General features: G+C 45.9%; 1 protein-coding gene across 1 annotated transcript in view; it reads right to left on the reverse strand.

Annotated features, from left to right (window-relative positions):
• The window catches only part of Gnptab (N-acetylglucosamine-1-phosphate transferase subunits alpha and beta), a 65494-nt gene that overhangs the window by 25100 nt on the left and 25292 nt on the right, over positions 1-15102 (reverse strand). Inside the window, exons 5-7 of the mRNA XM_040755121.1 lie at positions 14029-14234; positions 9150-9214; positions 8668-8802 (exon numbers count right to left, since the gene is read on the reverse strand). Of these exons, the coding sequence (XP_040611055.1) occupies positions 8668-8802; positions 9150-9214; positions 14029-14234 (406 nt within the window). The remainder of the gene's footprint in view (positions 1-8667; positions 8803-9149; positions 9215-14028; positions 14235-15102) is intronic.

The following is a 15102-nucleotide window of genomic DNA, read 5'->3' on the forward strand; positions in this document are numbered from 1 at the left end:
TGTCTTGCCCCTTCTCACCAGTGCGTGCTATTAACTCTTGACCAACAACGTGCATACCGTCTTCTGTTGTGTTCCTGTCCTGGCATGCTTCAAGAGCTCCAGGACTCAGCTCCCATGCTGTCAACCCTGCCTGCGTGTGCAGTGGAAGGGAGACAGCACTCTAGGTACATCCCCACCTATTCCTACAACTCTCTGATCCTTTCTTCCCATTCACTGGTCCCCATTGTTCTAGAATAAAACCATTGTTCTAGAATAAACAAATAGTGATTTAGTATTATAATTTAATTTTAAACTTAATGAGAAAATGTCTGCATCCTAATCTCTTGTATAAAAATTGTTCTTACCTTGGAGATTATTTAAGCCTTATAGACATTTTTAAAGTTTACAGATTTTTAAGACACGTTAGGGTCGGGCGTTGGTGGTGCACACCTTTAATCCCAGCACTTGGGAGGCAGAGGCAGGCAGATCTCTGTGAGTTCGAGGCCAGCCTGGTCTACAAAGTGACTTCCAGGACAGCCTCCAAAGCCACAGAGAAACCCTGTCTCGAAAAACCAAAAAAAAAAAAAAAAAAAAAAAGACACGTTAGGATAAGTTTAAATTCCAGTTAAAGATCTGAGGCTAATGCATCCCTGGCATGTACCAGCATATCCAAATGCGATACTTAATTTCTAACTCACAGTGAGTATGTGCCATTAGTGATGTGTTTATGCTAGCATTGTTTTTCCTTTTGCCTAGGTACTATCTATCAGGGAAAGCTAAGTGCGCAGACTCTGTGACTAAGGAAGATGCTACAAATACCCCATGTTAAAAAACCAACAAAGCCCAACTGTCTTAGCATGTTTACACGTGCATGTTGTCTTCATGTTGGCACTGAGGAATGACCCCAGAGCCGCACGTGTGCTAGGGAAGTGCTCTGCCACTGTTACACGTCCGGCCCTGCTTTTTCAGACAGGATCTCACTGAGGTACCCGGACAGGCCTTTAATTTGCGATTCTCTTACCCAGCCTTCTGAGGTAGATTGCACGTCTATGTTATATTTTAGCTTGCTAATTATAGCATTTTCACTACAATTTCCACCAGTGACTGGGCACATACTGTGTACCAGACCCTGCCCTGGGCAATTATTATGCCAGGGTTAAAGTGTAAATTCTGATCTGCACTGCTCTAAGTCTGTGTCATTCATTTAGGCTTGCACTGCTATGCTGGCCTGTGAGACGCAGGGATAATGACGGCTGGCTCAGCAGACACCTGTACCTCAAGTGGAGGCTTGGACAGAGATGCCTGCTGAGCTGAGCTCCAAGTAGTCAGAACGGAAGTGACATTCTCTGCTCAGCTCTGCTCACTCCAGGAAGTAGCCCAGGGATCATCAGCCAGTGGTGAGGCAAGAAAACCACCCAGCCTGGCTGCGGAGCAAAGCAGGAGCCAGGCTGTCACCAGGTCCGGGTGATGGTCACTGCGCAGCTCCACAGAGTCCCAAGCCACCACAGTGAGAGGGTGTGGGCTTCCATTTGAGGCAAACAAAACCCCATCTTTCTTTTTCTCACCGTTAACCAGTAAGTACAATGGGCTGTTGCTGTGTCACTGACAAGAGAAGAAACTGGGGTGAGGGTGTGTATAGTCTTGGTAGAGTGCTTGACCCTCATCGTGAGGTTCTGGCTTCCAACCCAGCACCATGGATTTACAAGAAAAGATGTTTCAGAAGTTCTTAAGACAGCTTGGGGATTCTAATAAAGGAGCCAAAGATTCGCAGCATTATTTAAAATGTCTAATTTTATTTCATAATTTGTACGGCCCTTTATTTGGAAGAAGCGCACCAAGAAAATTATTAAGTTAGGCAATTTTCAAATTTTTATTTTATATATGCCTTTTGAGGGAGGGAGGGAGGGAGGGGGAAGAGGGAGGGAGAGAGGGAAAGAGAGAGGGAGGGGAGGGAGGGGAGGGAGGGAGAGAGAGAGAGGGGCATGTACACCACAGTGCAGGTGATGTCAGAGGACAACTGGCAGGGGTCTGTCCTGTCCCTCTAACTCGTGGGACAATAGGACTGAAGTTAGTGAGAAGATGTGGCAGCAGACACCTTTGCCACTAAGCCATCTCACCAGGCCATACTAGCAGTTGCCCAGGACTAGCTTCTAACTACATCATCAAAATCAGAAATAGGCTCTCTCACGATAACCACACAATACTTGAAAGAGATAGAATGCAAGGAACTTTAAAGGTCAGGTTTTTCTGCCTCTATAAGGAGCATGAAGTATCCTCTGTTGTCCACTAGGTGGCAACCCAACCCTGCAACTCTATTACTTGTATTTGGTGTCTTGTGGAAAAGGAATTTGGGGTGGGGGGGGGTTAGCAAATGTCATTTATTGCTGGAGGTTGATTTCTGGTAAGGTTCAGGAGCTGTGGCTTCTGCTGAAGGATGGAGTTCTTAGCTAGAACCCCTGCTCTTTTTGCCACCAGTTCTGCAGAGCTGGGACTCCAGGCCATTCTGGTACACTTTGCTGGCATCCAACCCACTGAGCTATATTTGAAGCTTCAAAAATTACTGAAACACCTCTAAATGTGTTTCTACCAGAAAATAGAATTCTTAGCACTGATGACAAAGAAAAAAAAATCAACTTATTCTCAAGTATCAACTATGGCCAGAATATAATTATTTACAACCACCTCAATAATATGAGGTTTGCTTTCATCTTTGATAAATGGTAAATTTACATGTATACCAAAGAATTATTTGAAAATAAATTCCCTTGGCTGGTAGGATGTCTCAAGTGATAATGGCACCTGCTCCAAGCACCCATGATATCACAAGTTTGACTCTCAGGACCACATGGTGAACAGAACTGACTCCTGAAAGTTGTCCTGTGACTTCCACACATGTACACTGTGGCATTTACACACACACACCACACTAAATGTAAGTAACAAAAATTTCCTTATAATTTATTATCAGTAAATGTATATCTATATCCTATACCTATATACCTAGAGTCACATAAAACTTTCACAAGTCACAGGGATTGTGGTGGGAAGGTTAAGGAGGCTCTGATTCAGAGAACAGAGGCCCGGGTACTGCTAAGTCTCGTACGAGCACATGTCCTGAGGTAAGACCGTCAGAACATGGGCAGACAAACCTGCTCTAGGAGAATGGCTAACCCCAAAGAACAGCAGGGCTCTCCTGTAAAACACCCACCCCCAACAACAGTTTAAAGGACTCAAAAACTAAGAGGACAGAAGTTGGTTTTAAGTTAGGGTTGATTTGATTTTTATGGTATTAAAAAGAGTCTGGGAAAAAAACAGCTAACCGGAAACAAACCAACATCTTTTAGGGATTTGGTAAGTCAGGGCTGCTAGGTTTAAAATGTCCTGGTGGTTGTTCCAGAACTAAAGTTAGTTCTATAATTGTTGCTTTATCTGCTGACTATTTTAGAAAAAGCAAAAAGGAAGCTCATGCATTAAAAGCCAAGTGAGTAAGATATTTTCACAGAAGCCATTAAAGGTGTGTTAGTAATAATATTGTATGGCCAAGTATCCTTTATCTAAATGCTTGGGAGCAGAAGGGTTTTGCTGTTAAGAGTTGTTTTTTATTGTTTATTCATTTGTTTTTTTTTTTTTTTTGAGACAGAGTCTTACTGTGTAGCGTTGGCTTGGCCTGGAACTTGCTATGGAGACCAGGCTGGCCTTGAACTCACAGCCCTCTGCCTGCCTCAGCCTCCTGAGTCCTGGGATGAAGGAAGTGCTCCATTGTGTCACTGTTCCTATTTTGCTTCAGGCCTGGCATGGTTGCACACACATTTAGTCCTAGCACTCAAGAAGCAGAGGCAGGTGAATCTTAAGTTTGTGGCTTAGCCTGGTCTAGATAGTGAGTTCTAGGTTAGCTAGGGCTACATAGTGAGACTATATCTTAAAAAAAAAAAAAAAAAAAAAAGCTCCAAATATTTACATATACATGTGATGAATTCTTTGTGGGATGAAACACAATTCTAAACATGAAATTCATGTTTCATATATACCTTATATACATAGCCTGAAGATAGCACATTTTAAGTAATTTTGTACATAAAACAAAGTTTCACAAGGATATATAGTTAATTTTACACTTGTGGTATCCTGTGAGGCTCAGAAACTTTTGGATTTTGGAGCATTTTAGAGTTTGCATTTTCAGATTAGAAATGTCTAACTGGCAGCATAAGTTTTGGTGACTTTAAACAGGCCCTGAATAGAACCCTGAGGGGACAGAATGCAGTCACTAAACTGTCACTCCCTAGCCTCTCCCACCCTTCCTAGCTAAGCAATGAAGTCATCTAGCCTTGCTTGAAATTAGTACGACAGTCTGCAAACTCCCTGGTGTTACAGAACAACACAGACCCTTCTATTTCCATGCGTGCATTGGGTATGTTTTTTGTCACTGTAAGTTACAGGAGGGAGGATTTACTTTGGCTGGCCATTTGAAGGAAGCGACCTATCCATCATGTAGGAAAGAATGATGGCAGAGGAGAGACTACCTGGTCATATCACAGCAGGAGGCAGGGCTGGCCTAACCCAAGGCCTGTTGCCAGTGACCCATTCCATCTAGCTAGGACCCATCCATCTCCTAAAAGTTCCACAAGCACTCAAAACTGCATCACCAGCAGGAACTTTCGAGTTCAAACACAGGAACCTTTGGGTACCCTTCTATCCAAATCCTAACAGAACAACTTTGTATCAGTCTACCCAATTACTCATGCACTCTCCAAATACTTTGTAACTCCTCTGCTTCAAAACACAATTTAAATACTTGACTGCACACCCACTCAGCAGCTGCCATCACTGAATTACACTCACTGCAGGCATTTCCTTGTGAACTCTGGGACGATTTTCCACCTGTTCCTCACATGTTATAGAACAGAACAGAATCAAAACCCAAACTCAATGGAAAAGCCCTACTATGAATGAAAGCACCTAAAAACATAAAGGTTTAGAGTGAACTGTAGATAGACAATGAGTAATTCATCCAGAGAGATTCTGTATGTGTCACATCTAGAAATTTTACTGATAAATTCCTAAGTACTTGATCAGATTATAAGATAACTTACCTCAAGGTTTCTCAAAACAGAAAACCTGAGACAGGGTTGTTTGCTGTACAGGACAAGCACGGACAGAAACGCTTGTGGGAATTTAAATCCATTCTTACAAATATGGCACTTTCTAGTCCCTCCTCCTCCCTTTAGACAAACAAAGCACACAAAGGTGTCTTCACAGCACTGGCAAGCTTTCTGCTCTTCCCAAGGCCTGCGTACAGTGAGTGCCCTTCCAGGGCAGTGCTCAAGCCTCCGTGTGGGGTACAGAGGTGAAGAGAACGATATCCTGAGATGCCCGGAGCCGGGGACACCTGCTGTCTGACTCCAGGACCACGGGCTCAGCGAGGACCTCCCGGAGGAGCGCAGGAGCATGACAAGGTCGAGCTGCTCAGGTCCCGAAAGTCAGTGTCCTCCCTCTCGTGTGCTGCCCATGCCTGGACTGCATCACTCAAACTGGACTCCACCAAGTTCAGTGTGACTGGCACCATCCCTTCCGCTGCACTGCACACACCCACCCCTTCTGCCTTCCTCCCCCCACAGCTTGCTGAGTGTCTCTAGGATGCTTCTGGAACTCTTCCCATCACTGGCATCCCATAGCCAGAGGCTCCTAAACAGCACTGAACTAGATTTCTCGTCTCAGTTTTCTTTCTATCTAACATCTACCACACTGTCCCTACTCTATGCCTTAGATATAGACCAGATTGTCTTCTTCCGGTCACAGTCTTCCCTGCCTCCAGGATAAGGTCCAGCTATCCCCTTACCTATCTCTCCAGCTTTCGTCCCTACCCAGATGGTGGCAATCTGGCTCTCGAACTCCCCACTGTCTACTCCCAATATTCCCAAGCCTCCAGCCCTCTGTTCAGGCTGTTCCGGCTGCACTCCCTGCCCTGCCCAGGAACAGCGACTCCCTGTAGGGCCCAGCAAGCCGCAAAGCCTGTCTTAGCTCCCGATGCCTGTAAAGCCTAGGCATTCTTGGACATGTTATACTACTATTTGGAAATGTTCATGTCCCAAGTACATGCTTTGATTACTTTGATTACTTTGGTTCCTCCTATCATACTCCCTGGAATACAGGAGGTATCTGATAAAAATAATCGATGGACTGGAGCTGAGAAAGGAAACTGCGTTCTCAGAAGATCCATATAGAAGCAGAGAGCAGGGCCTAAGGGAATAGCTGAAGCCCTGGGGGCTGGGAATGGCACCAACACAGCACAAAGATCTGAGGTCAGATCCCCAGAACTCATGTTCCAGAGTGGCCTTGCCTGTAATTCTAGCACTTAGTAGGGGGAGTTCCCTGGAGTTCATTGGTCAGGCAGCCTGGCCAACTGGTGAGGCTAAAGACTCAATGAAACTCTCGCTCAAAAAAATCAGCGAGAAGCCGGGCGTTGGTGGCGCACGCCTTTAATCCCAGCACTCAGAGGCAGGCGGATCTCTGTAAGTTCGAGACCAGCATGGACTACCAAGCGAGTTCCAGGACAGCCTCCAAAGCCACAAAGAAACCCTGTCTCGAAAAACCAAAAAAAAAAAAAAAAAAAATCAGGGAGAGTAAGCAAGGAGGACACCTGACCAACCTCTGGCCTCCATGTGCACACACACACACACACACACACACACACACACACACACACACACACACACACACACTCGTGCACACGTACACATTCACACACATGCACATACGCATATTCACATATATGTACACCCCTGTACACAAACATATATGCACACACCTCTACATAGACAGCCACATCTGTACACACACACACCTGTGTGCACACACACACACACCCTCCCCCTCCACACCCATGCGTATATATCCACACCCACTCACATACACACTCAACACACATATGTACACCCCGTACACAGATACACATGTACCCACCATTACACATACACACACTCACACACACCTGTGCAATCAATACACACTCATACACACAGTCATGAACACACACATTCACACATGCAAACCAAACCTGTACACACACACTCTCTGTCTCTCTCTCTCTGTGTCTCTGTGTCTGTCTCCCCCCCCCTCTCTCACACACACACACACACACACACACACACACACAGGAACACACATTATGCCCCTCAATACACACAGCTCTGAAGAACTGAACTGAAACGCTGCCACATCTTCTCTTCCTGGTTGTCAGTCTCTGGCCACTCAGGTCACCACCACCCTTTCCCTCCACCTCCAGTCACCGCACACCAGGCCACCCAAGAGCAGTCTGCAGAGAGAGGCCTGCCATGTCTGGGGTCGTCATCTTTGTCAATAGCCGCCTATCACCAGTAGGCACATCAAATGCAGTCAGCTGACGAGCAGCTGCAGCAGAGCAGGATGGGAAATAGTCGCACAAAAGCAGAAGCTGGAGAAGCAGAATGAATTGCATTTTTTTTCATTTTGATTAATGTGGACTTACAGAAATAGAATCAGAAAAGTCACTCTTCCCATATAAGGGAGATGAGCCCATAGTGGAAGGCACAAGCGTGCACGTGACTGTAATTCTGGGACTAGCGACTAAAAAGTCAAGAATAAACTGTGGCTGAAACAAAAGCTAATCTATGGTTTTAACTGCTCAGATCAGTACTGAAAGCACCTCAGGGGAAGGAGGCAACGTGGGGTCTACTTCAGAGCGACTTCAGGTCACCCGAGTCATCGTCTCATAAATATACCGCAAAGCACGAAGACCGTACGGCCGGGTGAAAGAGGAAAAAGGAACCTGGGGACGGGGTGACTAAACAGGAACACAGTAACAACTCGCTTACTCCCTTCCCAGGACCCCCACCTTCTCCACCCCCACAAACTATTAACTGGCAAAATAAGAGGAAGTGGGAGTCAAGCAAGCCAAACCTAGGGCAGAATTTCACAAATTCAAGAAACAGATCCCTGCAGTCCTGGAGGCAAGGACTCTACTCTAGCTGCCCAGAGAGAGACAGAGGGAGAGGGGGAGAGAGAGACAGAGAGAGAGACAGAGGGAGAGAGAGAGAGAGAGAGAGAGAGAGAGAGAGAGAGAGAGAGAGAGAGAGAGAGAGAGAGAGAGAGAGAGAGAGAGAGAGAGAGAGAGAGAGAGAGAGAGAGAGGGAGGGAGAGAGAGGGAGGGAGAGCGGGAGAGACACAGAGAGAGAGAGAGAGACAGAGAGACACAGAGAGGGAGAGGGGAGAGAGAGACACAGAGAGGGAGAGGGGAGAGAGAAACAGAGACAGAGAGACAGAGAGACACACCCGACTTTTCCATCTGGGATATTTGACAACAGCATGGCGTAAGGACGGTCAACTAGAAAACTACATTACAAAAGTAGCAGTTTCAGAGCTGGGTTTGGAGGTGCAAATCTGTCATACTAGCACTTCAGAGGCTGAGGCAGGAGGACTGCTACAATTTCAAAACCAATCTGGCCATAGACTAAGAGCTAGTCTCGAAAAAGAGTAAGGAATGAGGGTCTTCTGCGCAGATTTACCTTTCTGACAGTGGACTGTGACAAGGCAGAGTCCACCTTTGCCTGCAACTCTTGGCTATACTTTGGACAGAATGCAAACTGGGTCAGGAGAGAAGGGCCATACATGGAATGAGATGAGCCACGCCCGTGGCCCCTTTTCTGTTCTTACCAGTTTTATTTTAGAAGAAAGAGTCTCCGGCAGCTTTGTCTTCAGCTGACTCGTCTCCTTGAATGTCGGTGGGAATCCACTCAGGAAAACCAAGTCCTGCATCAGCACTAAGCCAGGGACTTCTTTGTCTGTTGTCTGAAATAAAAGGAAAAGACTCAGCTCGTTTTCCATGTCTCGAAGCTGGTGAAAACTTGAAGCGGGAAAGCTGGTGTCCTTCCACTGTGCTCTCTGGGTTTCACACTAAACACCGCCACAGCAGGACACTCACTAGTACCAGGAAGCTACTGTCAGACAAAAGGCTCTTAGGGAGTAAAGCGTGACGGCACAGAACTGCAATCCCAGCATTCCCGAGGGGCAGGCAGAAAGACCGCAAGTTCAAGGCCAGATGGGACTACACAGCAAGACCTAAGGAAAACACCTTTATTGCTCATCCTTTTATTCTAGTCTAATGGAAAAGCACAATTAGATTTAAAATGACATACCAGGTAGGCTCTCCAAACTGTCTGCTTGCTGCTTCCCTTAAATAGTCCAGTATGGGCCTCTTCAACTACAAGAAACAATGCAAGAAACAAACACGTTTAACAAATACTTATCGAACTCTCTGGCATAACACTATACAGAGCACAGGAGTTATTAAAATAGCATAATGCATGACTTCAGACAAAAGCAGAGATTCAACAAAGAAAGCATGCTGTAAAGCAGTGTATAACTGAACATTAAACTCTGCACTGCCAAGAGATTTATCAGGCAGCAGAAGCATGGAGTGCTTAGTGAGAACAAACCTAAGCTGGGATGAAGGAAAAGATAATGGGACACAGGAAACTCACAGACGTAACAGCAAACCTGGATGAAAACCAAAAACTCCACATTGTCTGACTATGTTACAACCTCTCGGAATGTCACCACTACAAATAAGAGAAGCCAGACGAGGGGAGGGAGGGATGAAAGCAAGCGGCTGCCTTACAGCCACGACTCCCTGAAGAGGCAACTTTCTCGGAGTTGGGGGTGTAGGGCACACACTGCAAGGGAAGTATGACGCAAAGGGGACAAGTGACATATCCAAGGACAAGCAGACATCCAGAATGGAAGACAACAGGAAACTCTCAGGCTGTGGGTGTTGTGCAGTATTATTTTTAAGCTATGTTACTTTTGTTTATGCTCTGGAGCATTTGTTTAATGATGCAAAGATGTGTTTGATCAGATAAAATTCACCTGCAATCAGGAGGTTGGGTCAGCAACTAGCTGACAGGAAGTGGTAGGGAGGAGCCAGGTGGCCAGGGTTTATAAGGAGACAAGCAGGGCTTCTGGGGGAGAGCATCTAGGAGAGCTGCTTGCTATTCAGCCTCTCTGAACTCAGATTGCCACCTCAACCTTGAATCTCGAGTTGTTTAGAGGGACAGAGATTGAGATAAGTTCCCTTTGTAGCTGTCAAAAGAGTCAGTGCTGGAAGGAATTCCCTCAGGCTGCGGCTCTTACAGCCTAACTGCTGCTGGGCTGGGGTTGCATTTGCTGATTCCGACAGTCCTGGAGGCAGAAACAATTTAAAAAGAGGACAACATAGGGCTCCGAGTCGGAACTTCCTCCAGAGGGACAAATGAGGCAGGCCCTACAAATTACAGTCTGGGAAGTTGGACAGCAACCCCAGGCAAGAGTCTCAAGCCCATACCAATAGGGTGGGGGCTGGAGTTGGGGCTGGGGCTGGGGGCGGGGGCTGAGTGGGGCAGTACCTGCTTAGGGTGCTTAGGGTGCACAAGGCCCTGGGAAGGCTGCAGAAAAGGAAGTCTTGAAACAATCTTAAAAAAGACAGGAATGGTAGTTCACTCTTACAATCTCAACGCTCACGAGGTTGATGCAAGAGGACAGCCATGATTCAAGCCTAGTCTGTGCAGAGTGAATGCCAGGCCAGTCTGGGATATACATAGCATCCTGTCTCAAAATACCACGACCACCAGCAATAACGAGTCCACCCCTAAAAGCAGCAGCATGGGCATTAGAAGTGACCGTGTCTTCCAAATGCATTGATTTATCAGGTAACCCTGTCTCCACAAATATAGAGGGCGATATGCTGGTAAACTGGATAATTCTAACAGGTCTGATATGTGATATAACATGCATGCAATCTCATCAAAGTCTTCATGACATTCTCACGCCACCTTCATGCTTATGAGACAGAGACCGAATACTCAATGGGGGAGATTATGACCTAACCCATTCTGACCGAAGGGTGGATTACACAGCCAGAGCCAACCCAAAGAACACTTGAGAGGTCTGCCACATGGCTCCACAATGAACCCCACACCACAGTTTTGAAAGAAACAGGAAGCATGTTTGTGAAACGCAGACAAAGCTGACAGCGATGTGCTATCCTAGTTAACAGGCTAAGGATTCCCCAAGCTTTGGGTCACTCAGAGCAGTACAGTAAATATAGCAAAATACCATCTTCTACAAACAGGCAAAATCTGTAACCGGGCACCACAAGCCAATTCTACAACCAACTATCACAAAAGGTATTCACCCAGAAACCAAGGCGGGCTGACCTCCCAACAGGCAGAGCCCACCCACTTCTGCTCTGAGCCACGCTCACTCTTGCCTGGATTGTGACAATGCTTGCACTCTCGCTACACACACAAACTGACTTGTGTGGAGTTCAAGTCAGACAGTCACTCCAACGATTTCCCCATCGCACTGTGGGTTAAAGATTCTGGGTTCGATGTGGCTGCCATGATCTCCTCCCTCCCAATTCGCCTTCTTTCTCTCGCTCTCTCTCTTCCACTCACTCTGGCCTCCGGCCCCGATGCAGGTCTCTGCACTAGCTGTTCTAACTCCTGATAGCTCTTTCTTCACTCACGCTACTGGCACCCTGGCCGCCTTCACATCCCATTAAGAAAATCCCCACCACGCAGTTGAGAAGGTTCACCCCCGCTCCTGACTGCCGTTTCCTTTTCCACACCCCCATTCAGTTTTCCTCTATAGCATTCTTCTCTACTTATTTGTTAATCATTTGCCAATTCGGGACAGAGTGTTTGGCCACCTGTCCCTCTATCACCGAGGGCAGTATGGCATGCTGTTAAGTGGTTAGGCCTGCTTTTCCCCAGGCTATGAGAAGTACACGGGTTGTGTCCAGCTGACACGTTTCAATTCCTTCTTAATGCTGAGGCTCATGTAACACAGGGTGCATGCTAGACAAGGACTCTACCCCCAGCCCGCACCCACAGCGTATGAACCCACTGCAAAAGTGCCCTGGGAACAACCTAGAACGAAGAGCTCCAGGGTGAAAGGAACAGGTGGGGAAGGGATTCCATGCCCTCTGTGTCCACTGGAAACACACCTGTGTACAAAAACTCAACAAAGCCATTTGCAGTCTTTTCTAAAGGCCACTTTAGTTGGGACGGATGTAACGTGAACCGCCCTACAAAGGTATCATTTCTTGTAAATCAAAGGGTGTAAGCACGACTAGAAAAGCCACTTTGCTTTGGAGTCCTGGGACCAGGCAGCAGGGCTGGGCTGGGTGACGGCTAACCACACCTCTCACCTGAAGGGAAGAGGCTTGTATTCAGAAAGCTCACAATTTCCTTCCACCTAAAAATAATGTCATGACTGGGAGCAGCATATGACATTTTTTCATAATATGAACTGGCATGTGGCAGTTTTGTCTCAGTAAGTTACACAGGACACCATAAATTCCTACGCAACTGAAAAGAAATTGTGAGTTGTATTACAAATACCATGGAGCTAGGAAAGCATAGGTAAAAGCATTCCGAATGCCCTAGTCCTCCCATGGAAGAGATGGGCGGGGAAGAAGAGGCGTGGCATTAGCCATGGCCCACCGCCTGAGCACTGGCCGCTGGCAGCTGAAGTATGATGAAGATGTACAGGGAAGAGAGCTAACGACACAGCCCAACAGAACTTGCAATACCAGAAGCAGGAAGGAGCTGACACCCGTATGAAAAGCAAATATGCATTGCTGAAGCACAGTCTTCTAAGAGGCAGTGAGCCAATGAGATCAGGATGTTCAGAGTTATTTGCCAGTCGGGCAAGGTAGAGAGCTTCAGACAGACAGAGCAGCTTGGAGTCTGTTACAGGAGTCTGTGAGGGGAATGGATGGGGGAAGAACCTAAGAACTGTTGGCAAAATAAAAGTGGCAGGATGGGGTTAGTTATTAGTTCCTGAGGAAAGAAATAAGAAGGAAAGATGTTGTCAAAAAGTGGGGCAGGCACCGGGCGTTGGTGGCACACGCCTTTAATCCCAGCACTCGGGAGGCAGAGGCAGGCGGATCTCTGTGAGTTCGAGACCAGCCTGGACTACAGAGCAAGTTCCAGGACAGCTTCCAAAACAATACAGAGAAACCCTGTCTCGAAAAACCAAAAAAAAAAAAAAAAAAACAACCAATCCTGGAGGCTGCAAGGGTAAGAGCAGGGTCCAGCACAGTTGGTTCTCGGGGTCTCTCTTCCCAAGTGCAGTCAGAGTCAAGTTCCCAGGGGAAGGCTGGAGTCTGGGGTATTATAAAAGGATGCTAACTCTACTCATGAAGGCCTAGCCTTCACACCCTGATCATCTCCTTGGGATTTTGCATTTCACTGTGTGAAGTAAAAGGAATACAAGCCATTTCTGAATGCTCTGGTATGTCCTGTCCAAACTGCAGAACACAATCTCATTGAGTTATATGGTAAAAATAAAACAATAACAGCAAACAGCCTGACTTTGAGCGGGAGAAGGAGGCACCTTTGTGTGCTAGACTGAAGGTCCTCTAGAGTATTCAGAACATGGCTATGATGTGTCTGTAGCCCTTTCCCGAGATGAGATGGCTTACAATGAAATACAATAATGACTCTTGGGCTTTTCTCAGGACATTTGTAGCTTATAGGGCAGTTCTTTAAAAAAAAAAAAAACACTTGTTGCATTCAGAATTCTGTTATTCTGAATATCAGTGACACCATGGTTTAAATACACACCCAGGCAGCTGGGTATGGTAGCACACTTTTGATTTCATCACTCAGGAGGCAGAGACAGGCGGTTCTCTGTGAGTTTGAGGCCAGCCTGGTCTGCAGAGTGAGTTCCAGGACAGTCAGGGCTACATAACAGAGACCCTGTTCCCACAATGAAACCTCCAATAAAAATAATAATAAAATACACACAGGGGCTGGAGAGATAACTCAGCAGTCAAGAACACTTGCTCTACCAGAGGGCCTGGGTTCAATTCCTAGGACCCACATGGCAGTTCACAACTCTCTAGAGCTCCAGTTCCCAGGGATCCAACATGTTCTTCTGGCCTCCAGACACAAACAAGGGATACAGACATACATGCAGACAAAACACTCATACACACAGAATAATAAAAAAACCATAGGGAAAAAATCTTACCATCCTTAGTGCTGCCAAAAACAACAACTGACACATTGGTAGAAGGATTTTTTGGCTTTGCAACGTTGAACATGTCGCTGGCAGCATGAAAAGACGGATAAAGAGACGGCAGGTCTTTCAGGGTGCTGTTGGCTGGCAAGGGTGGGTCCAGAACAAGCATGGGCACCTTGATGCAGTGCGTCAGCAGACACTCCAGCTGCTTCTCACTGCAGAGACAGACAACGTTACCAAGGACAGCTGCGGCCATTGCTAAAGGGGAGGGGTTAAAAGCCCTATAACCTAGATAGAATTGTCATGGCTTAGTAAGTTAATCTCTAGAATGCTAACATTTTTGTTAGTAACTATGGAATAAAAATAACAAGACACATTTTAAGGATACAGTTTTCAAACTTCTATTAACTATAAGAGTAGCAGTCATACTTAAAGGATGAGGTAAGAGGATCAATTATGAATTCTAGGTCCAGGAAAACATGTTTGGGGGGAGGGGATTAAGTAAGTGTGCTACCAAAATTTGCTAGTATAAAAATTCCTAAGAAATTAAGTACTTCAGTGCTACCATTTATATATATATATATGTATATGTGTATATGTGTGTGTGTGTGTGTGTGTGTGTGTGTGTGTGTGTGTGTGTGTGTGTAAGTCCACTGAAGCACCTTGTTAGCATATTTGGAAAGATTTTAGCTAACAGTATTGTGTTACTGAATACAATTTACCCACCCCCTATTAGAACAATATGAACTATATTGGACATCACACTGATACAAAAACTGCAAGCATAGCATGGTTCTAATGTGAACATGTACGAGATTTTGTATGTGAATAAAAGAAATCCCTTTGAAAGTTACCAGAATAAAAAAAATAAGACACATAACACAGCTAGAAAGCTCACAAGGGGCAGCCACAACTAGTACAATGATGTGTAAAACTGTTCAACCATCTTAGCTGATAATCAAAGAAATGCAAAAGAAAGCAATTGTTACCCTGTTTGATCAATTAGTGCCCCTCAAAAATGGTGACTTAGCATTAATCAAAGCACTGAAGTCTGTCCCTCTCAAACATATCTGGCCTCATAGT

The sequence above is a fragment of the Mesocricetus auratus genome, unplaced genomic scaffold (genome assembly GCF_017639785.1).
Source record: "Mesocricetus auratus isolate SY011 unplaced genomic scaffold, BCM_Maur_2.0 Super-Scaffold_100011, whole genome shotgun sequence".
Taxonomy (NCBI): Eukaryota; Metazoa; Chordata; class Mammalia; order Rodentia; family Cricetidae; genus Mesocricetus; species Mesocricetus auratus.